This window comes from Ochotona princeps, chromosome 12, assembly GCF_030435755.1.
Source record: "Ochotona princeps isolate mOchPri1 chromosome 12, mOchPri1.hap1, whole genome shotgun sequence".
Taxonomy (NCBI): domain Eukaryota; kingdom Metazoa; phylum Chordata; class Mammalia; order Lagomorpha; family Ochotonidae; genus Ochotona; species Ochotona princeps.
In genome coordinates this window covers 11,137,662-11,162,057 of record NC_080843.1, presented here as the reverse complement: position 1 = coordinate 11,162,057, position 24,396 = coordinate 11,137,662, and the positions used below count along the sequence as shown (strand labels likewise).

Genomic DNA, 24,396 nt, shown 5'->3' with positions numbered 1-24,396 from the left:
TGATCGGCCCTTTGATTGGGATGTGTGTGGCAGGTGTGGAGCAAGGATAACACTGTGAGCTAGGAGGCAGAGAGAGAAGCTAGGAAGAACTTGAACTCATCACTTTCAGGGGCATGCCCCCAGTAACCCACACACCCCCAGTAACCCACAGATACCTTATCACGTCTCCATCCTTCCGCCACCAATCATTAAGACATGAGAGTTCCAGTATAGGGTGTGAGTTTGGAAGAAACAAGTCCAACTCAACCCATTTTTATCTCAAACAGCCACCTAAATGTGCAGGCCAGTTAGCTGCTTTACCATGAATTCTACCCCCAGAATACAAATTTACCCAAATGTAGAATACATGTAATCTGAATCAAAGCACACATGGCAAATCCTCTATCACATATCCTAAACTGAAATTACCATCAGGCAACCTCATTCGAGTCTAGGGTTTTTTGTTTGTTTGTTTGTTTGTTTTGTATTTTTTTAACACTACACTGGAAATGATGTTTTCAGGCAAATATTCCTTCCCATATTTATTACTCCTGGATTTAACATGTAATTATTCCTTATACCCCATTTAATTTTCAAACATTTCACAGTTGTAGTGGAGGCTGTTATACCTGACTGAATGGCTCAGTAGGTTAAGGTGCAAGATAATGGCCATAGATACATGTTGCCACAAACTCAGACTTCAACTCGAAACTCTGGCTAACCAACACATGCTTGCAGTGAGTTCCCAAAGTGACAAACCCATAGCACAGTAACTCTAATCATTAAAAATAAGGTAAGGTAGAAACTCAGTGTTCATTAGTGCTGTTCACAGGACCGAAGCTGGGATTCATTTTCTGTGTTTTTCCTAAGAACTACCCTTTTCTTCTTAAATCCTGGAAAGCCAAAGGAGGCAAACCTGTGAAGAAAAAAATACCAAATGCAATCTTCAAACTGTCAGATATGGCACCACAGTGGTTAATTTTATATTAGTTATGTATTATTAGTAGCAATAATAAGCAGTTATAATTTAACATTTTATGCCAAGTCTATGAAAAGTGTTATGCAAATTTAACTATTATTAGAAAGCTACAATTTGCAAGCCATTGTCTTTCTATTTGTTCTTTTATTTAATCCCTTTTCTTAAAAGTTGACTAGCTCCGCCCCCACCACAGCCTGCTCACTGTGGGGTGGAATGGTTCAAATTAACATTGAGTCATTTAAATATTAAATTGTACTTTACCTTGTGACTTGTTTTGTTTTTACTAATACTTGTAATTTCTGCTACACAGCTTGCAAAGCAACCTGTGATATATAATACACCTGTTGAATCATCTAAATAGGCCTGGCTCCCAACAAAAATGTGTCTAGACTGAAAGACATACTGTAAAATCCTATTTTTCTACTTGCTTGAATATGAGGATATTCAGTCTGAAAAGCATGTTGATATGGAACAGATTGTTGTCCCTAAACTGTAGTCACATTTGACCTATTGTTCCATTTCAAATGAGGAAATTCTGTGTTTCCCAGCCTGAAAGTCCACAGGGTATTTGTAGAATTTTTGTCTTGATGGATTTTACTTTTCTGGTTTGTTTGTTGGAATTTACTTTCTGAGGATAAAATATTCACTTCCTAATAAAAAATATGGAATATTTAATATCATATGGTGAACAGTTAGATCACACAACATTGCTAGAAAATATGCTTTTTTAAAAAAAACATTAATTTTTTGGACAGTCAGATACATAGAGAGGAAGAAAGACAGAGGAAGATCTTCCGTGCAATGATTCACTCCCCCAAGCAACTGCAGCAGCTGGGTCTGAGCCAATCAAAACCAGGAGCCTCCTCTGGCTCTCCCACACAGGTGCAGGGTCCCAAGGCCTTGGGCTGTCCTGGACTGCTTTCCCAGGCCACAGGCAGGGAGCTGCATGGAAAGCAGGGCTGCTGGGATTAGAACCGGCACCCATATGGGATCCCGGCACGTGTGAGGTGAGGACTTTAGCTGCTAGGCTATTGCACTGGGTCCGAAAACATGTTTTAAAAGTGCTGCTTCATGCCCAATGATATGGAACTACTAAAATTTATTCTGGTGGTTCCTGTTGCTTAATATTTACATTGGCTCTAATGGTTTATTTTGATAATTATGCTGTGATTAGCAGCCCAGCACATGAATATTTAATTTCTTTCCTGCATTTTTCCTTTAGGATAGCCCTCAAAGTGAGATGCTTTGGAACTCCTATGTTTTTTATTTGCATATCTGATAGTATTTTTCTTGTTGCTGAAGGTAATGTATGATGAGTGAATGCACTTTATGGAGTATCAAGTTTCTCCCTTGAAATTATTAGGCATGTTTCTATTGTCTTCTAGAGCTGTGTGCTGCAAAACAAAGATTGAACACCAATCAGATTTTTGGGGGAAGGGGACAGAGGCATTCAGTGATTTTAGTAGTCACCCTCTGTCTTCATGATTTAGCGGTCATGATGCTTTTAGATTCACAGGGATTTTCTTTGACTTTTCCCAGGTTATGGAAATCTTCTGGATTTTATTTTTAAGTTAATTAATTAATTAATTTGCTTGCTTATTTGTTCATTTGATTCAGTTTGAAAGGCAGTGTATGAGAGAGATCCTCCAATCACAGATTAAGTCCTCAGGTGACCACACGGGCCAAGTCTGGGTCATACTGGAGCCAGGAGCCAGGAACTCCATTCTCTCCTACATGAGTGTCAGTTAGGAGTTGTCAGGATCCTTGGAAGCATGAAGACTTTGAGAAACGTGTTTTTTTTATTTATTTCTAACTCTGTTTAAATTTTTCTTTTCACGAGAGCTTTTGTGGGAAAAGGCAGACAGCTACTTGTGCCCGAGTCAACAAGTACAAAGATCTGAAGTTTGTAATTAACATGTACTGCAGCCCTGAAAGATGACACTCTTCTTGTCCTTCTAATTCCTTGGCGGATGCCATGCCTGGATGTGGCAAAGATTCACTTGTTTGTTCCTCATTGGTAGATTATCTTTCTGAACCAAATAAGTTGATGAACAGTGCAAGTTGAGTTAACAAATTTATTCTTTTTCTCATTTTCCTTTATCCTTGTATAATATGTATGATCTTGCATTCTAAGCTTTTGTGTATTTTGAAATATCTTGGGATGGTTTATTGTATCAATTCCACGGATTTGTGTGTTCCTCCAGTGTGACCAATTGCTGTTTTGTTTCAGATTCCTAGTGTATGAGCTACATGTACTGAAACCGATCATGTATTTCATGACTCCTTTTCAGAAACTTATGTTCTGTCCACACCAATTTCCTTTTCAAGAGAAATGCCCAAATTGCCAAGTCCTTTATATTCCTAACAGTCAACCAACAAGTAAAAAGTCCCTTTGCTGCTATATTAATTTTGTATTGAATTCACAGGTGATTTATGATAGAATCTAGAACTTTTGAAATGCAAGAATGCTTGTTTACAAATATCTCTTGTTTAAATAAATAAGAGATTTAATAAATTTAATAAAATTTATCTTTATAATTTAATAAAATTTAAATAAAACATGCATATATATTATGATTTATTTTTTTTGGAGGTCAGATTTAGAGAGAAAGAGAGCATTTCTTCCGTCTTCTGGTTCATTCCCCAACGAGCCAGCCCAACGCCAGGAGCCTGGATCCTCATCGGGTCTCCCATATGTATGGTAGGGACCCCAACACTTGGGTCATGTTGTGTGCTTTCCCAGGTCATTAACAGGGAGCTGGATCCGAAGTGGAGCAGCTGAAATACAAACCGGTGCCCACATGGATGCCAACATTGTAGGCAACTGCTTTACCTGCTATGCCAAAAGTGCCAACACCCCTACCTTACATTTCTGTGCTAAGTCTGTTAATGCTTATGCTTGTCCATTACACTTTATGTTAATGGTTTTCTATTTTTATGTTATGTAGTCTGGATTAATGTTAGAAAACAACACTATTGAGCCCTTTCAACTTTATATAACTATCTCATTTCTGACAGCTTAACTGAACTCCTTCCTTGTGAGAATTAAATTTAAGTGTCTTGAATTTTCTTGCAATCTAGTCAGATCTACTAAAGATGGTGATAACACTTTCTCCTTTTTTCCAATAACTCCATTAATATTTCTGATGTTAGGAGTGGATTGACTTACCGACTTGTGGAAAATTTTGAATAGCTAACTTTCTGAAAATTCTCAAAAATAAATGGTTAGTGATGGATGAATCTCTTGTATTTTATATTGCCTTGGGAATGTAGGTTTTCTCTAGAGAATTTTAACCAAATTATAGCAACCACCAACAACATACTTTTCATCCTGCTAACTAAAGTCTGTCACTTAAACATCTCATAAATAATAGTTTAATGATATTATAAACAAACTTTGGAGTAGTACATTTAAGACTAATTTCACACTAATCCCTTGCTGTGTAAGAACAACAACTTAGATTGTATATAAAATGAAAACAAGTAACTTTTTTGGCATTGTTTCATTTGTCCACTTATCAATTCATCCATTCGTCTACTTCAAAAATATGAAAGTATTCCAGAAAGGTTATTGGAAAACTGAAACCAAAAGATGCATTTACCTTGGTGCAAAATGGTTTTGGAATCCTCACTCACTTTTTGCATAACACACATTTTTTTGTGAAATTCCTGAAGACCCTGTGTTTACTGAATACTGTTTGAGACCAGTAATTGAAAACATCTGATTCCACCTATAATTTCTCCATCTGGCCTAGCTAGGCATACACAGTTCTGTCCACACACCAGGAATAGGAGGGTCTTCGAAAAGTTCATGGCAAATATGTATTATGCCGAAGCTATGCAGGAATTTAAAAAAAAAAATTTGCAACAGACTTATCTCTCAATCACAGTTTTGCTATGAGGTTTTTGAAATACTCTCATAAATGAGCCTGCAACTGTTCATGATTTCAATAAATGATATCAAGTGAAAGCATATTTATTTATTATGTCCTTACTATATTCTAATTATATGCTTTTGGGTTAAAACCTGACCTTATATAAACACAGTTAGCTAGAGTAAAAAAGATCTTGAGTTGCACAGCACAGGGAGTCACTGTAGTTCACAGTAATATATTCTGAAGTGCTAGGAGAGAGGGACTGGCAAGCTTCAGTCACAGAGAAAAGAAAATGAAAATGCCAATGGCCTGGTTTGATCAGTTTACATGGGTTACATGTGTTGGAGTATTGCGTGTATACCATAAAATGTGCAAATATCACGTGTTAATTATTTCATGAAAATACTATCTTATAATCATAGTAACTAATTTAAGTAAAAACAAAAATTTAAGTAAAAACAAAGAATTATATAATCTTGGATACACCTTCCACAGTTAGAGGACCAACAGCAGCAGACTGGATTAGTCATTATTTTATTGAAATTTTTCTCCAGTTAAAGGCATATTTGCAAGTAGTTGTGAGATGCAACTTACTGCTACTGTCCTTTTCTTTAATTAAGATAGTTGGTTCAAACTTGAAGAAAATGAACATCTGCTTATAAAAATTGTTAAATTCGTCTTCCTCTAGAATAACCTCCGAAAAGCATTTGCCTCTATTCTGAATAATTCTTTTTTCATGTAGATATCTGATTTGAAATTAGCTTTTGACTTGATCCTAAACCTAGCTCTTCCTCCCATCCTTTATACTTGTAGGAATATAAAATCCTCTGTGATTCTAAATTTACTTAATTGCTACAATGTCCCTAGTTAGTCACGGTATAAATTTCTTAACAGGATATTTTTAAGAGTAAGATTGACTTGTCAAGTTTGAGCAAACAGGATTGAAATTCCATGGCTGCTACTTTTCGGTAGTATGACCAGTTTATTTTTTTTTTTTTTTCCAGTCAGTAAATTAATGCATCTCCCAGCCTCAAGGATGTCACTAGAAACAAATGTGTGCCATGACTGTCTTTGCATTTGTATCTGGGAAAGCATAATTTCCTTCCCCCTGGAGGGTTAGGGATTCAGATGGAATCATTAGTTGTAATGAATCCACTTTCCTGCTGCAGGGTTAACAAACCAGAGCCCTGTGGGCCAAGCATCCACCCAGAGAGCCCTGCCTCTGCCAGGCAGGGAACCTGATCCCTGGAGACTCTGTAGTTCAGTATTTCTTAGGTTTCTCCATTGAAGCATCCTTAAAAGCAGAGAGAGGAGTTGGGCTCTGAGAGGTTAGAAGGACCAACAGACAAAGTCTCCTTTTCTGTCTTAAAAAAATCTACATCTTGCTTTCTGCTCCTTTCTATAGACTTGCTCTAATATTTTTTAAAAATTAAATTACTTGTCACATCAAATATTTGAGTTTCCACCTCTACAACTTTTTAAGCTGAACCATGTTTCATGTTGGACTGTATTCACTCATGAGAGAGAAGGGATGCCCAGTCTGGAAGTCCCGCCTAGCATGTGACTATGCAGGAGGAGCTAGTGCACAGCTTTTCTATCCCTGACTCTCAGTCCTGTCCATTTTCTCACACTCAATTGATCAGAGGGGCGACTCCCAAAGTGCAGCCTAGTGTATTTCAGAAGGCTCTTACTTTTACCACTTTTCCATTTTAAAAAAAGAAATGCTGGTTGTTCTTTTGTTCCAGAAACTGCTTGCGACTCACTGAGTTGAGTTCTTGGTGAGGGAAAAGGAGAGCCAAGTCAGTTTTGAACCAAACACCCATTAATCTACCCATGAACTCACATATTCCTGCACTCCTGGTAACTAATGTGCTTCTCTGTTTGAAGGAAACTGTTGGAGAAGCCCATGACATCAATATGAGAGTGAACTATTAAAATGGTCAGCTTGTGCACATACGTTGTTGTGATTGGTTTTCTCTGAAAATATTGAAAATACCATTTGTAAAGCTGGATGAGACCTTGAGATTTCTGCTAGTCTGGTTAGCAGGGAGCTGGTCCTGGCAGTTGACATCATGAAGGACTCATAGGCAGACTTCATAAATATTTGCTGTTGGTGAGTCATGCTTACTGGAAAAAGTGAAGCAGACAGAACGTGCCCGCCAAGCACTGCAGAGATTACCAGAGGCCTCACCAAAATTCCCACCATCAGTGTTGTCATCCTCCCACCATGAGTGCCAGGAATGACACTGCTTTCTAAAAGCTCTCTTCTGTGTTTCGTGTTCAAGTTCTTCCACAGGTAGCCTGTCACCAGGGCCCCAGGGACAGCTGGTAAAAGAGACGCAACTGGAATTTCTAGCCCAGTGGCTGGTCTAGGAGTGTATGGTTTTGTAAGCTGCCTCTTAACAATCTGTTTCTTCTTGAGAGGCACACTTTGTTCAGTCTGAAGTGAGCCATTTTGATGGCTGCCAAACGGACACATTTCAGTAAGCAAAGCATCATTTGCTTCGGCACATACTGAGAGCTTTATTGTAATCTGAACAATTATTTTGGTTTTTTTCTTTCCTTTTAAAGAGTTGTTTGTTTTTATTTGAAAGGCAGATTATACAGAGAGCGAAGGAGAGCTATAGAGATAAGGTCTTTCATTTGCTGGTTCACTCCCCAAATGACATCAATGACCAGAGTTGGGCTGATCCAAATCTTGACAACAGGAGGAGCTTCTCTTAGAGTCTCCCAAGTGGGCTGTATTTCATACTTAGTTGAAAAGAGACTGTGTTAGCAAAATAATATTTTAAACATGGAAATATTTCTCTATTTTAAACATGGAAGTATTCCTGCATGGTCAAGTTTCTTTTTCATACATGGCACTGAAGACAAAAAGCTTTCAGTCACTAGAATGTGCAAAGAGCATGTTAAATTGGTAGCCAGGTGTTAATCCTCATATCAGAAACAGGTATTACTCAGTTATTTTCATTCTCTCTCTTTATCTCTCTTTCTTATATCATGTCTGATTTGGTTTGATTCAAAACTGTTGGATCCCTTAAGAAGGAGGTCAGACCAGTTTGAGGAGCATTAACAGAGCAATTGAAGTATACATGTGGGAACTCTGATGATAAAATCGTTTTGGAAAATAATGAAGAAGTAACTGGAGAGCTTGTCTTGAGGGTGGTATTGCAGGTTATGCCAGGTTATTAATTTTCCAAGTCAGTGGTGTGCCTCTCGAAAAAAAAAAAAAACACTTAAAGGGAAATGGATATGATTTTGAAAAAAAATGCAACTGATTGAAAGGAATTACAAGGCTGAAGTCCATGCGTCCTTAGCCCTGGAAAAGCAATGCTACTTGGGTTTTAAATAAAAACTGTGTATTGGAGAGAATGTGTGAAATCAGTGTTCAGGACACCTGCAAGAGATAGATGGAGTCCTTGCACACAGTGATCCTCATTGTCTGGTCTTCCTCTACTTATCTAAGTCTCTCTGGATGCTCATGCCAGAGGCCACGAAACCATGTGAATGATGAGCAGAGCCCCATGTGCACCGTGGGCTGTCATCTTTAGCGTTTTGTTCCTCTAGAAAGAGTGTTTAGGGAAGCACTGGGTTGTTCCTTAGTCTCTCCTTCCGTAAAATGGGAAGAAGCGTTTTTTTGCTAGCTCACTGTTGCCCATGTGTTGCTATAGGCAAGACAGTGTGTGATGATGGCTCCTCCTTCCTCCCCCTTTCTCTGTTGTGCTCCTCAAAGTGGTGGCCGTTGTTACCATGGTGACACAGCACAGGGTGCTGTTGCTTGGAAATGATGACAGCTGGGGCAGCAGGGAGGCTGAGTGGGGTGGGGTGGGGTGGTGATCAGGCTCTCAGGAGTGCCTGGGCAGGGCAGGGATGCAGGTAACACAAGAAGCTGCTGGCAACATACAGGGAGAAATGTGTGTGCATAAGGTTACCCACAGCTAGCAATTTGCAAGGATGCCTCCCCCATAACTGCCTGTCATTAATATAAGTGACATCTGGATGTCACTGGGCTTCTACCTTCACAGAATGTATTCTTTGTTGCCAGGAGGTTTTTTTTTTTTTTATTGCCCAGAGCTGCAGGCTTGAGACACTGTAAACATTTGTTGTTGATGTTGATATCTGGCAGTTAGCTCAATTTCCTGGAAGATAAGAGAAATCATTGGTGCAAACTCATTTCTGTAGCCTACTCCATGCATGTGGCTTGAGTCATTCCTTGTCAGTGGCGATTAACAAAAAAGCGACAGGAAATTGATTTTCTTTTTTCTTTGAGGGTGAGTGAAATGACAACAAAACAAACTCTTCTGTTATTAAATTGACCTCCCTCGATCCTGAATTCCTGGGATCTGCTTTTCTGGTGAATTCAGTTGGTGCGGAGGGAAGTTTTCAGTTGGTTGGATGTCGATGAGGTCATCAGCGTGGCTGACCCTGCTGAGTGTTTATAAGCCGGGAGCTCTGTGGGTCCCCTTTTCCTTGGAATCTCCAGGTCGTATTCTGTGTCCTGCAAAGGTGATGGAATGGGGCTGGTAGTGGATGAGGTTGGGGCTTGAAGTTTTTTCCTGGGAGAGCACCTTGGGATGACCTCTTGCACTATGCCATAAACCCCAAGATGGAGGAGACTGAGACCATGACCCATAGAGGACCCGGTGGAAGACTGCCAGTTCTCTGCAACCACTACAGAGATGCTGATCATAGCAAATGATGTGAGGAGGGAGCTTGTGGCTCAAAACTTAGGACATGACTTCCTGGAGAATCCCTGAGTTCCAAGGATGGGGTCCTTTGGAAGCCAGTATCACTGTGGAATATCTTCCCAGTTAGTCCCTGTCTCAGCAGCCAGTACTGTGGCCCACCCCTGAAGCCTGCCCTTCTCCCGTTCAGAAAGTTCCAGACCCTCCTCTAAGGTGCTGCTGAGGTCTTGGCGTCCAGCAGTGCTGTCATCCTGCAACCCTCAAATTCTCCTGCACTACCATCTTCTGCCTGCTTTAATCCCGCGGCGTCCCATGTGCTGAGCACTCAGGTCAGAACCCCTGCCATCTCTCTCCCATTCGGGGATCCCCTTTGGTGTCATTCACTTCGGTCTGGACTCTGGATCGACAACAGAGTATGCCCCACAAATGCTCACCTTGCTCCCTAATACAGTGGCTTCTGTTTTATACCTCAGTTCTAACGACCACTCATGAATCTAGGCCAAACCCAGTCGAGCTTTAAGATTTCCACAAGAGTTTTTAAGAATACATTTCTCCTGAAGCCAATCACTAGACGGCTACAGACCTTTAAGGTCTGAAGGCCTTTGGAAGTTGCTAAGGTCCCCCCCTCCATTTTACAGCTCAGAAGCCAGAGTCCCAGGGGACTGAAATAATAGCAAGAACAGCAACAATTGGGAAATATTTCAGGTCATATTATGAAGGTGGAACAAAGCAAACCCTGAAGGCAGCATAGGCTATGAGCTATGGAGCACATTCATTCATCCATTCACATTTCCATTCATCCACCCAGTTGTTGAACAAAGACTTACTGAGGGTTTGCTGTGTCCTAGAGTAAGGTACTGCTCTAGTTGTCTAAGCTACAGACAGACCCTGCCGTCATAGACATTACAGTCTGACTGGGGGAGGAAGTGAACAGAGAAGCAAGTAAGAATGTAAGTGCCATATAATGCTGATGTCTTTGGAGGGAAATAAAGCCGGGGAAGCCAGAGTAAGGAGGTAAGACTGATGCAATCTTACAGCAGAAATCATCTCTCCATAGGCTGACATCCAAGCTGTGCGACTCCGAAAGAGGAGTGCTCCCAGCGGCAAGAGCAGTGGTCTCAAAGCTCTGAGTGAGGCAGGACATGTACAGCTGCCCGAACCCCTGCCACAGGTCAGGGTGGTGCTGGGCAATGAGCAAGGACAGAGGTGGCCAGAGGAGGTAAGGAGTTGCTCAAGGAGTTCACTCTTGGCTGTTGTAAGGCCCTTGATTTTCATAACTGGGGAGGTGGCACACCTTTGGAGGTTCCAGGGAAGATAAAGGACATGATATAATGACATCTTCCAAGAATGCTTCAAGAGCGTTTTCTGAGATGTGACTTCAGGGAGGTCAAAGGCAAAAGCATCGGCATACTGGTTAGGAAGCATGATACTAATCCATCTGGGAGACACGGGTGGCTTACCTCATGGGCCAGCAGTGCAAGTGATGAGAAGTATCCAAATTCTCGAGGGAAAATGAAACAGAGAGGAGAAGGTGGGGTTAAAGGGAGAAAGAGAGAGAGAGAGAGAATGAGAGGGAGAGAAAGGGAAGAGTTTGATACACATCCTGTGTAAAACCACAGGACTAAACAAAAGAGTATAACACAGAGACCTCTGAGTTTTGTGTAGTCAGGCCCTCCTCTTCCTCTTCACAATTCCCAGCCAGGTCTAAAACTCCTCCGTCTCCATGAACACCAGCAGCCAGGTCTAAAACTCTGATGGCTCTCATCTTTATCATCATTTCAAATAGCTTCCCATGGAATGTTAGTTCTAAGCTCTACCAGGGTCTTCTCTCCCGATGAAAGATGCTAGCTCCACAATGTGAGTCATCATCCTGGTAATCTCTCAGTGGGCTCTACACACTGTTTTCTCCAACACTGTCAGGCACCTAACATTTTCTTATTGACAGTGGTGTGCACCTGCTATGCAGTTATTTATTCCAATAGGGGGGAAGCAGCTGGCTGTTCATCCATTGGCAGAGCGCATGTGAATATGACATGCTTGACCCTCCATCAGTCCAGCCCCTGTTGATCAGAGGGAGCAGCCATGCTCAACTCTGACATGGCTTACTGCTACGACTTGGCAAATGCACACTGTCACACTCGCACGTGCTCACACTTCAATGGCTGACTCAGAAATCATGACGTACTAACACATATACTTTCCACCCAGGAGGAAACAACCTTTTCTCCATCTCCTCAGCCACAGTTGCCTTGTGTGTACTTTTGCCAGACCTCAAGCTTTTCTGATATCTGAAATTGTGCCTCTCAAGGCCTGATCTTTGAAATGGACCTTTGTTGCTCCCTCCTCTTGGCCATCCAAAGGATAGTTGGAGGAAATGGCTAAGCTCTACTCATCACTTCCCAACAAACACATGTTCTTCTGCTAAAGTTACGCCTCTGTGACCACTATGTGCCTTTACTAGTTTCTAAAACCCTCTGTTACTGTCCATGGTGGATGTTTTAATTTCATGAACTCTCTGGAAGGCTCTCCACCTTTGCTCTGTGTAGAGAACACATATGAAGTAGGGCAATGTCAACCAGACAACTTCCCCAATTTCACTGTCATAATGGTTAGGGGATATGGCACTAATACAGCTTGGAGACACGGGTGGCTCACATGGTGCTGTCAGAAGTGACCAGACTCTCAAGGGAAAATGAGGCACGAGGGGGTGGGCGGATTTGGAATGCTTTCTAGATAGCCTCACCTGCTGGCTCTTTCCATCCTGTGAGAGGTGAGCATCTTGAGTATTGCTTCCAAGAGAGCGGTTTCTTGCCTTCTCTAGGACAGTGGTGGCTGTTTGTCTCACACATTAGTCTTGCTTCTCTTCTTTCACTGAGAAGAAAGAAGGCACATGGGAAGGGTGCCAGAGAAGCCGGTGATCATGATCCTTCCACGTGCTGCACATAGTACATCCTGATGGTTCTCTGAGCGAACCTGAGCTTTGAAAAGAATAACTTTCTCAGGGTACTATAGGAATCACAGCCAGTCAGACTTCAGAGCAAAGACAAACGCTCTTTGCAGCTTTGTGGAGTCCTTCAGCGTCTCACTCCTCAATTGTCCCTCCTCTTACCCCACAGCACAGACCCATGTCAGCAGATACAACCTCTGCAGCACCTCTGAGCCATCACTGTTGTCCAGACACCTCAGTCTCCTGTGGCTTTCCTGGCTGTTCCTCCTCTGTCTGAAGCTCTAAACCGTTTTCCCTTGATACTTCACTGCTCACAGGACCCTCTGCCTCTTGTTCTTTTTTCTGGAGTTTAACCTGCTCCCCTTGCTTCTGCCACCTCAGTGTGACTAAACTAATTGTCCTTGACTCTGTTGAAATCTCTCTCTTTCCTAGATACATACAAAAATTACCCTCCCTCTGCGCCTCTGTCTTCTCTTAACCAAGCTGCCATCCCCACACAGATGAATAGCCATCTATGTATGCACGGACTTGTACACTTCCAACTGTCTTCCCTGTTTCAAACATGTTCCTCAAGGGCGGGGCAGCCACGTCCTGACCAAACAAGGCTCCCATTTCAGTTTTCTTTGACTAATCTCTTTCCTCTACTTCTTATGCTCCATTCCCTGCTGAATGCACTGACCACCATCATGAACTGGAAGCATCTTTTCCTCTGTCTTTGCCCTTCTGAATTAGAAATTCTCACCTGGGTTTATAACTTTTCTCTGGGACCATGGGTAAATCCTTAACCATGTGGCCTCTTGCAATTCTATTGTGTCCTAGGTGATCTGCTTCCCAAGAGAACTTCCTCCAGTTGGGGTCTTGTCTAGAGCTTTCCAGTGCTCCCGAGTGCCCCCCACACTCCTTTTGCTGATGTGTTCCTCCCACATCTGCTTAGATTAAGGAAACCCAACATCAATATTTGCAGAGGAAACTCTGCCACTTCAAGGAAGCACTATAGAAACTTAAAGGACTCTGGAGTTCAGTGGATTTTGGTGTCTTTTAAGGGCATGGCTCCCCGAGAATGAAGAATTAGCCTGTGGCTTATGTGAATTTACACTGTTCTGCTGGCATTGGCATACCTTAAAAGCCTATTCTTGGTGGGCCCAGCGCCGTGGTCTAGCAGCTAAAGTCCTCGCCTTGAACGCCCCGGGATCGCATATGGGTGCCGGTTCTAATCCCGGCAGCTCCACTTCCCATCCAGCTCCCTGCTTGTGGCCTGGGAAAGCAGTTGAGGAAGGCCCTATGCTTTGGGACCCTGCACCCGCGTGGGAGACCTAGAAGAGGTTCCTGGTTCCCGGCTTTGGATCGGGCACCGGCCGTTGAAGTCACTTGGGGTGTGAACCATCGGACGGAAGATCTTTCTCTCTGTCTCTCCTCCTCTCTCTATATCTGACTTTGTAATAAAAACAAATAAATCTTTAACAACAACAACAACAAAAAGCCTATTCATGGTGCCAAGAGTTAAGATCTTAACTCTATTCTACAGATTTATACTAAGATTCATTTCAAAAACGTTTAACTTCTTGACAGTCTTAGTATAATTATATTTCCCTAGAATACAACACTACATGAAGTGAGACAAAACTGTTTCTTCACTGATTATGAATGTTATCAGGAATTGCTGGCCTACCTGTCACACTCCAAATGCTGCTGTGTGCACGGAGGCATCAACTTTTGATCGCCTCGTTCTTCCTTCTCAGATGTGTGTAGCTAAATGTTGAGTTCCAAGACTGTATTTATTGAGTTTCTTAGTTTTTTCCTTTTGTTACGTTGGTTATTTACAGTTATGACATGTATTTTTTAAGTGTAGTTTTTGACTACACTATTATCTTCACTTGGTGGAACTAAAAGTTATTTAAAAAAAAGTTGCACAAAAAAAGTGGTCAGACTGATGATATGACCACAAGGCTGGTGTCTGTGGGGCAGGGAATAAAGGACGAAGGTCAGCTGAAAGGCGGTCTCATCAGCCAGGAGGCTGTGCCGGGGGAGGAATTGGAAGTTATGTAAAGACTTCTCTGGGAATTCAGGGCTAGATTTCAGCTTGCAACTCAATGATCGCCTGTCTGGCTACATCCATTGGTTCCTGGACGTCCAGGAAACTGGTAAGTGCTATTTCTGTCTTAAATGCTACCTAATATGATTGCTCTTGTTCTAATAAGAGTGTCTCCTAACTGGATTATAAGTACTTGGATAGAAAAACAGACACAGTGAGAAAACATAATTTGAATACAAATATATATTGAATAGATTGTATCCGGCTGCAGTTTCAAGAGTGTATGTAAACATTTTCCCTTTTCTAATGGAAGATAGGATATCTGTGTCTTAGCATTCCTGGAAATTGCTGCAAAAATAGGCTGGACATTTTTACCTGTGAAAATGAGCCCTAAATTGTGTGAATTCTTCACTTATACTTTAAGATGAAAGACGCATGAGAATGTAGCTTGTTTTGAAATTTTCTCTTATTACCTTCATCATAAAGCATGGATTTAGCTGACTCATTATGTGAATGTGTCTGTCCCTGAGCTTATTTCTCTTGTAGAAATAGATTTGAAAATATATTCAAAACAACAAGAGATGTTATTGCCAATCTTGGATCTTTCCCTACTTAGAAGTAATGACTGTAATTAGCTCTACTTTTCAAAGTTTGTCTAAGTCACCTCCTAGGAAGGACGTCATACTTTGGCCCACACTCATAGAGCTTTTCTAACTTTCTTTCACTTACACTATATTTGACTTCAGAGAAAATTATAGCTTCTATTGAGTAAAAGTTGTGTGTGTGTGTGTGTGTGTGTGTGTGTGTGTTGAACTCTTATAAGAACTATTGTTGATACAGACCACACATCACATAAAGTGACATGCTAAAGTCTTTTGGCAGTACACAGCCGCGTGGCTTTAGGTGTCAGGATTCCCTTTATTTCAAACAAGGAATCTGAAACTCGGATGAGAGGTTAAGCAGGAGCTGGAATCGAAGCTGGAGACCTTAGTTCTTATCCCTCATCCAAGCAGAGGACTCACAGTAGCATATTGTTCTTGTTTATACTTTCAAAAAAAAAGTGGAGAGGTATCTAGAAAGAAAAATTGTTAACCTACCATCACTTCTCCTCCCTTTTTCCTTTGGTGAGTTCTTTATTTGCTTTGGAACTGCTCATGCTTCCTTGTTCCTCTCGGTGCCCTGAGCTTCCTGCGGGAGGGCTCCAGTAAGGGACCTCTCCTGCCTGTGATCACAGGGCAGTCCTTGGCCGCATGCCTGGACGTTAAGTGGCTCTCAGCCCCAGCACTTCAGCTGGCGGCTCCTCCAGAGCCCTCTCTGGGTGCCCACATCTGATAGGCTCAGGATGTGGCCAAGTCGTTGATCAATGGAGAGAATACATTGAGAGCCGTTTCAAAGTAGGCTCCATAAATAGAGGTGGACATGTGCAAACATCAAGTTGCTTCCCAGGAAGTTAAAATTATTTGCTTAAATAATGTATTTTACGAATTTAAAAATTAAAAGTAAGAAGTCCAAAGATTTTAAAAATTAAAAAAATCAACGAGACAGAGGTTTCGCTGTTATAATTTGATTTGTGCAAGATGAAATTAAAGGCATCTTACAAATTACTTAATGGATAATGAGTCCTTGCCTGTCTGACTCAGAGATGGGTTTGTTTAGCAAGAATCCTTTAATCAGCTCCCTGGGAGGTCAATGGCTGGCCTGCAGCTGAAAGACCATGGAAGACTAAAAGTGAGCTAGTAGAGCTGTGCACTGCGGAGCTGGTTCCCCTGAGGCAGGCTTCTATGTTGACCAATCTCAGTTTCAAGATGGGACATGAGTGATGCTTTTGGCTTCAAAAATATACAAACTATCCACAAAGTATTGGCTTGGTGCAGACATGTGAGGTCCTCAGCCCAGGCTTGTCTGAAAGGGTGGGATGGAGAGAGGCTGCCTCTGCAGAGGGCAAACCCAGCCTGCTAAACTGGCTCCACTGCATACTTTGGCTACCACGGACGGTATAGGAACCTCAGCTGCAAAGGCTTTTGTACAATCAGAAGTCACAGCTTCCTGGAAATCTAACAGAAGAATTTCGAATACATTTTAAAGAATAAAGTGTCATGTTAAGTAAAGACCCAAAAAGTATTTTGGGAGTATTTTGTAGAGTCGAGTCACAAGTCTTTCTGTGTTCCAGGAAATACTTTTTGGTGTTTCCTTTTTTCACCCTGGAACTTTGATCTTGTCTTGCCTTACAGGTGAATTACACAGTGAACTTGGTTATTAGTTCTGGCATGCATTATTTGGAGAGGATGAGGCACCACTGAGCCACTTCTGAGGGGGTCCCTTTTGAGTGCCCCTCTCTCAGATACATGTTCATCAAAACAAATTGTGCCCCCAAAGGCTGGCTTCATGCTAAGTAGACTCTCCAGAATGAAGTCTTAGCTGGGGGGAAAAAAATCCCTCAGTGTTTTCTGCTAGTCTAGTTTTGTTTTGTTCTGTCTTGTTTCTATGATCAGAAACACAGCTCCTGCCCGTCCCTCCTGCCACTGATTCAGTGGGAATCCAGGAAATGAAGAACCGGCAGTCTACCCAGAGGTCACCTTGACCTCTGTAAGCCACCAGCAGGATGCTTGCACACAGAGGAGCAAGAGGAAAGCTTCGGATAGTGATTCTCAGACCGTAGTACTCCCCTGGAGCCCTGGGAGGGCCTGCCAGATTCCAGAGTGCTGGATCTCGCCCCCAGGGGCTCTGACTCTGGTCATCTGCATTTTTAGCATGCTGCTAGGAACTGCTGTTGCTGGTGGCTGAGAACTACACTTAGGAAAATCACTGGGCTCAGGTACCTTGGTGTTGAGTCTGAACAGTTCATCCCTAGGGCAGCTGGCCCCCAGCCTAACCGGCAGCAGCAAGGCAAGCCAGGGGTACCTGCTAGAATTTCCCTTACATGTAACACTGGGATTCCCTATTTAGAGTGTAATTCCTTTAGTTCAGACTTTGGTCCATATTCAGATGCAAGTGATCTTTGGAGGAGGATCTGGACTTCATTCCACAAACATTTGTGGAGCACATTTTACACACCAGGCACTAAAGGAACCCTGGAGATTCAAAAATAATAGCAGAGTTGATTATCCACACAAGGCAAGCCCTACAGGAGTTTATACTGGGAGATAGGCAGTTGCATAAATCAATATTTACAGTTCCTGTGAATTAAGGAATAATGACATTTATTTGAAACTAATTACCAGACAGAGTTAAAAGATGGGGTCCAGCAGGAGGGATCTGGGAGCTGAAGGCAAAGGGAGGAGCGAGTGATGTGTCAGGGTGCGGGATGGGAAGGCTTGCCTCTTTGCCAAGGGTTCGGCGCCTCTTTGCCAAGGGCAAGCTCCTCTTCATGACTTTGGAAAAGGAGAAGTTTCTGAATGGCTAGAAAAGATGAAAGATGATACAAAAGGAGCAACCAAAGGCCAGAAAAATACTTGAATAAAGCTGTTTCTACACCCTGGTGCAGAAGGATTTGATTACAATGGGATTGTTCATATTTGGGAAGGAAAATGAACTGCGCGTGAAAAAGACAGGAGGTAGGCTGAAGGATGCCAGATGCGGTGACCACATTCAGAGCTAGAACATGCAACATGAGGACTAACGCTGGGCAAATGACATTGTAGGATTTTTGTTGCCTAAGTAGGTTTCAGCTGTTCTTGGTGCACACGCGTGCACACACACACACACAGTTATGTGAGCTGACAGATATGCCAATCTGCCTCACTATGGCAACCATTTTCCTATCCTAGTGGATCCCATGACATCATGTTGCCAATCTCAGAAGTAAACAATAAAACCCCTTTTAAAAGAGAACAAGAGGAAGGAGAAAGGAAAACGGAAGCACCAACAGACCAGTGACAGAGTCTGAGACAAGAGACTGGGAATGGATGAAGGTAGAGACCCGGCTGCCTAGCACAGCCCAGGAACTTCCCAGGAAGCAAAATAGTGCCTTGTGCGTTGCTAGGGCCAAAGTGGGCAATTATTTGAGACCTCTGTGAGCATCAGAAGAAAGTACCCTCTCCAGACTGGTATGATATTACCTGAGGGTCTCTGAGTAGGTGAACTTGAAAACCCCACCCCTTCTTCCCAGTCATCCAGAGCTCAAGGGAAGAAACAGACATTGCACTTCTGTTGTGTTCTCATAGCAAAGAGGCTTCCACGGTAATAGGGGCCACACTTACACAATAGTGTCTTTTCACTTTGGGGTTAAAAGCTGCTGAAGGCATTTATAGTGACACTAGAAGAAACCTCCTTGGGCTACAGAATAAAAGCCCAGAAGCCATGCCTGCTTCAGGTTAGGAGTTCTGGATGTCTTGAGTAGTCAGGCCTTGATCTAGGAGGTACCATGTTGTCCTCCAAACCTGTGGCTTGGATAGATTCATCCCAAGTTCAATCCTGGTGGTACCTATAGAGCCAGTGGCACAGCAATATAGACCGCCACCTATGATGATAGTATCCTATATTAGCTCTGGTTCAAGTCCTGGCTGTTCTACTTTTTTTTTTTCATTTTTACCGATTTATTTATTTTAATTGCAAAGTCAGATATACAGAGAGGAGAGACAGAGAGGAAGATCTTCCATCCAGTGATTCACTCTCCAAGTGGCCACAATGGGTAGAGCTGTGCCTATCCGAAACCAGGAGCCCGGAGCCTCCTTCAGGTCTCCCATGCAGGTACAGGGTCCCAAGACTTTGGGCCGTCCTCGACTGCTTTCCCAGGTCACAAACAGGGAGCTGGATGGGAAGCAGGGCTGCCGGATTTTGAACCGGTGCCCATATGTGATCCAGGCACATGCAAGGTAAGGACTTTAGCCACTAGGCTACTGCGCTGGGTTCCTGAATGCTCCACTTCTAATCCAGCTCCCTCTTCATGTACCTGGGAAGGCAACAGAAAATGGCTTGGAAGACCCATGGAGTTCAGGCTCCAGACAGTCTAATGTGGAATACACCAGTGGGAGGAAAATACCTGTTTTTCTGTTTCTGTCTCTTACTATTTAACTCTGCCTTTCAATAAATAAATCGATGTTTATAGCAAAGAACGAGGATGGAGCAAGAGGAAGGCTGAAAGTGGTTTTCTTGATTAGTATTGAGCAACTCTGTACAACCTTTCATTGCAACATTCTCCTGCTAACAAAGTAATTTTGTGTTTCTTCTAGAATATGTCTTTCACGGAAGCAACCATGTAAAGGTAGGCAGGAATGGTGATCAGAATTTTGCAGATAAAGAAGCTGGATCTCAGAAATGGAACTACCCAAGGTTAAATAGAGAAGAGACTTGGCAAAGTGAGGATGATAAACTGGTGCTTAGGACAAGGTACCTTACCAGAAAGTTTTGTGTCAGCCGAAAAAAGCAATGCAAAAGCTCCTGAGACACCTATAAGATTCTGAGTTTTGCAGTGGTAAAAAGAAGCAGATAGCAAGCATTTTAACAATGTTTAGCCCTATAAATTAAAATGGTCTCTCTCTTCTCTCTCTCTCTCTATATATATATGTGTGTGTGTGCGTGTGTGTGTGTGTATACACACATAATTTTCACATTCTTTTTCTCCATGCTGTGTTTTCAAATTAAGTTAATACTATACAGTACACCTCGGTTTGGGCGCTCACTTCAAGCCCTTAATTATTACATTCAAAAAGTGGAATGAGGGCCAGCGCAGTAGCCTAGTGGCTAACGTCATCACCTTGCATGTGCCGGAACCTCGTGTGGGTGCAGGTTCATATCCTGGCTGCTCTGTTTCCCATTCAGCTCCCTATTTGTGGCCTGGGAAAGGAGTCAAGGACAGTCCAAAGCCTTGGGATCCTGCATCTGCATGGGAAACCCAGAAGAGCCTCCTGGCTCCTGGCTTCAGATCAGCTTGGCTCCAGCCATTGCTGCTACTTGGGGAGTGAACCAGCAGATGGAAGATCTTCCTCTGTGTATCTCCTACTTTCTGTAAAACCTGAGTTTCCAATTAAAAAAAAAATTTAAGTGGAATGATATACTCAAGTTGGTTCAGTCATACTTAAAAGTTTTCTAATAAGTGAATCAGGGTGTCAGTTTTTAAGTGAAATTTAAATTAAGAGTAAGCTGGGGGAAGAGGTGATGGCAATATAGCTTTTGTGTGACGTAACCTTTCATTTCAAATTTTTTTTTAACAAAAGATCATGTATTTAATTGTTTGAAAAGCAGAGTATCAGAAACAGAGAGAAGGAGAGAAAGAAGAGATAAAAATCTTTCCTGTGCTAGTTCTTCCCAAACGGCCACAAAAGCACACCAGCTAAGGCTGGGCCAGGCTGAAGCCAGGATCCAGGAACTCAGTACGTGGCTCAGTACATGGGCCATCCTCTGCTGCCTTCCCAGGCACATTAGCAGGGATCTCTCACATGGTGGCAGGAACTCAGCCACTTGCGCCATCAGTGAACACAGGAAGGGGGAATGGAATAGGGGCTAAACCCAGGCACTGTGAAATGAGCATGTGAGTGTCCCAAACACTGTTGCAACTGCTGGGCTGATTGGATGTTTATAATAACCAGAAATGGGAATCTCTTTCTCCAAGGGGAAAATGATGTCTTCCTATCCGAAAGCATAAGCAAAGTGTGTGCCCATTTGCAGGACAGCAGTGGAGAGTCCTGCTCCTGGATGATTTTTAGGGCTCTCGGAGTAGCTGTTAATGCCATGGATATAGAAATGCACCCGCTGCCCTTTTCCTTACTGCATGTGAAGCCCAGGGGGAGACTGTGCTGCCTCTGAGGACGGGCATCCAATCCCTCCAGTGATCCTACTGCTTCCTCAGGACCTGGGACACAGAACTCAAGAGACACCAGATAATATTTTGTACATATGAGTTCAGTGTGTTCAGCCCCTTGCATTAACGTTTGTTCCTTCCTGCCCTGTCTGCTGCAGCCTCTTTCTCCAAGGGATTGGAGGTAGGGGGTAGAGCTAATGAGGATGGAGGCCCAGCTGGTCTGTGAAACCTGACCCAGAGTAAATTTGGCTATGAAACTCATATTCTTTAAGTGCCCTAACTTCAGCTCGCTGATGTTGGCTGCTGAGAACACAAGGCTTCCAAAGAGACAGGCAGGAGCCTGCCTGGCTCCTTCAGATATTTTATAATTGGGGTTAGGTATGTATCGTAGCTTGCAAGGCTGCCAGTTTCCTTAAAGGCACATACAGTTTTAATTCACAGAAACACTTTTGCTAACAAGGAACAGGACTATTGGGTTGAAGAGGCATTTCGCACAAGTCCCAAGAGATGCTTTCCTCATTGAAGACTGTCTGACCAGATGAGCAAGAGACGCCAGTGCAGCGCCTCCTTCTGGCATCTGGTGGAGCAGCAAGCTCTAATCTTGCCACAAGTGAGCTTTTTGGACTAGGTACGTCCAGAGTGAACGCAATTTCATTGAGGCAGGGACCCACTTCCTGAACGGCTTCGGGAAGAATGCTGGCTGGATTGACATGGTACCTGCCCCTTTTAAACACAGTTGGGCATTGCCTCATGACAGGGACACATTTTAAGAAATGTGTTGCTAGGCAAGTTAATCCTGCGCTAACACCATAGAGTACACGAACCTGAGGGGCATGCGTCAACCACACGGCCTCTTCATGAGACACACTCAACACAAGATATGTAAGGCTGCTCTACTGGAAACCAGGAAGCTTTTTCTCCGGTGTCTTTGTTTTTGTGTAAGTAGAAGGGATGCTTCCTAACGTCATGGTAAAAAGCACAGTAGAGTTGTACGTAAACCAGGAACGCAGGAGTCTCTGCTGTCAAGTGTTACGCACTCTGTGGAGGATTGTGGCCACTGGCAGGCAGGGCGGTCGTGTGTTTACGTGAACGTCGTCACAAGGCGCTGGGCTGACGTCACTAGACCGGGCTGTTGCTCTCACCATCACAGCTTACGGGACACGCGTGTCCTGTCCCCTCAGTGTCATCATGTGGAGCATGGCTGTAATCTGCTTCCACTCTTTCTGTCCTTTTTACACATTAATTTCTTCAGAACGCCATCCGGGCATGTTTGGGACATGAAAATGACCAACTTTGAGGCCTTAGGACTTGACTCAGGCCTTTCCCAGGAATATTACATTTTAACATTTATTGAAAAAATAAAAATGATACAGTGGGATGATTTTAGAAATCTGTACTTAATAATATTTTGTTTTAGACATGTGTTAGCCTCAGCATTTCATACAAAAGAGAATATTTTTTTTCAGATTTTGATTCAGTAAAAACTGAACTGAGCTAAACTGAAACAAATTTTCATTGATTCGTTTCTTCAGTCATTGGTTCAAGCATCCAATTAATGTTGCTTGAGGGCCTCCTAGGTACCATAAACTAAGGCACGACAGGAAGAAATGGTGACTGTAAAGAATAATCCTGCCTTGAGAGGCTGAAGTGTCTTTATGGGGCAAAAGGGGAAACAAATATTAAACAAGTGCAAAGGAGAGAGAAGTGCTGAGCTCAGAATAAATGTCAAAGGTCTCCTACCTGCCCCTACCTACTCTGCAAGTTCAGATCTCTGAAAACCAGAAAAGATAATAAGAACGAGAGCCACACGTTTCATCCAACATGTCAATGTCGTTATTACATAGGAGGGACACCTCCCAAATAATTGTTTGTATCACTCCCCACAATAAAATCAATAGCCTAAATGTGAAATTAATTGGAAGCCACAGTTCTAATACACTGTTTTGGTGATTAAGCACATTAGATTGAATTGTTTCAGAGGCCTAATTGTTGTGTCTGCCATACTCATCTGTTTGAGTCATTCCTAACTTTTGGACTGCTGCCTAGACTATTCTGCAATACAGTTTCAATTGTGTATTCCTTAAAAAAAATGTAACTTTCTTCACTGTACTCAAAAGCTCAAAGGTCTGCCTCACCCTTTTGCAAATTGTAGATGAGAGCTAAATAGTTTGCTAAAGTATTGATTTTACTGCGCAGGGAGGTAAGATATATCTTATTTATATTTTCCAGGTTTGTGATTTAAAAGTGCCTGTGTGAAGTCACTTTTGCTGGAAACTGCAGCCCAGCAGCTCCGGATTCAGGTCTTGCTGTTCTGTCAAATACACGTTTACCCAACCTCATTGAGTGGATGAAAATACCTCATTGTCTGACATTGCCAATTGTTTCATTTTAGAGTTTAAAAAGGAGGCAGGAAAAAAATTTGGCTGAAATATAAACATCTGAGTGGCTGATTTTCCAGCATTATCAGTAGCTGTGGACATCAGAATTGTATATTCTACCAAGGAGTGCCATGATAGTGAAGTCACTTTATTAAAAACAGTTGCACCTGCAGACTTCCGGAATGAGAGATGACACTGAGCATGTTTTCATCGTGGCCCGCCATCTTCAAGCGGCGCATACTGATTGATGAGTGACTGCCTTCCGATAAATTCTCTCCTCACTCTGTTTTCTGGATTGGACTTCTTTAAGCAATTTACCACTTACCGTCCAACTTACATGTGGGAGTTTTTGCGACAGTAGCCTTGGAGTCATTGGAAGTGGATTGATAGCATCGTTTAACGGAAACTAACAGAGTCCAATCCTCTGGCATCATGGCTTTGAACGTTGCCCCGGTCAGAGACACAAAGTGGCTGACATTGGAAGTCTGCAGACAGTTCCAAAGAGGGACGTGCTCACGCTCCGACGAAGAATGCAAATTTGCTCATCCCCCAAAAAGCTGCCAGGTTGAAAATGGAAGGGTCATTGCCTGCTTTGATTCTCTTAAGGTAAGAGAGTGTGCTCCTTGGGGAAGAGAGTGTGTTCCTTGGGGAAGAGAGTGTGCTCCTTGGGGAAGAGAGTGTGCTCCTAAGAGGCTGTCTTACATGAAGCCTCCAGCTAAATGCTTTCCCTTGAACTTTTACAGAAGTTTCACTATCACTTTCAGAATTTGCTTTCTGGGTTG

General features: G+C 42.7%; 1 protein-coding gene and 1 long non-coding RNA gene across 13 annotated transcripts in view; one reads left to right on the top strand and one right to left on the bottom strand.

Annotated features, from left to right (window-relative positions):
* The window catches only part of MBNL2 (muscleblind like splicing regulator 2), a 158,144-nt gene that overhangs the window by 26,378 nt on the left and 107,370 nt on the right, over positions 1 to 24,396 (top strand). For 6 of the 12 annotated variants that reach the window (XM_036493444.2, XM_004577390.3, XM_036493446.2 and 3 more), the window contains exon 2: positions 23,466 to 24,220. In XM_036493444.2, the coding sequence (XP_036349337.1) occupies positions 24,047 to 24,220 (174 nt within the window). In that variant the 5' untranslated portion in view covers positions 23,466 to 24,046. Of the gene's footprint in view, positions 1 to 14,479; positions 14,607 to 23,461; positions 24,221 to 24,396 lie in introns of those variants that run through there. The other 6 variants (XM_036493450.2, XM_058670526.1, XM_058670524.1 and 3 more) reach the window with 2 other exon arrangements.
* Positions 759 to 13,267, bottom strand: LOC131481509 (uncharacterized). The gene is made up of 3 exons (XR_009246364.1): positions 13,208 to 13,267; positions 12,262 to 12,389; positions 759 to 895 (listed from the first exon to the last, which is right to left on the bottom strand). It is a non-coding gene; the product is annotated as an uncharacterized LOC131481509 (long non-coding RNA).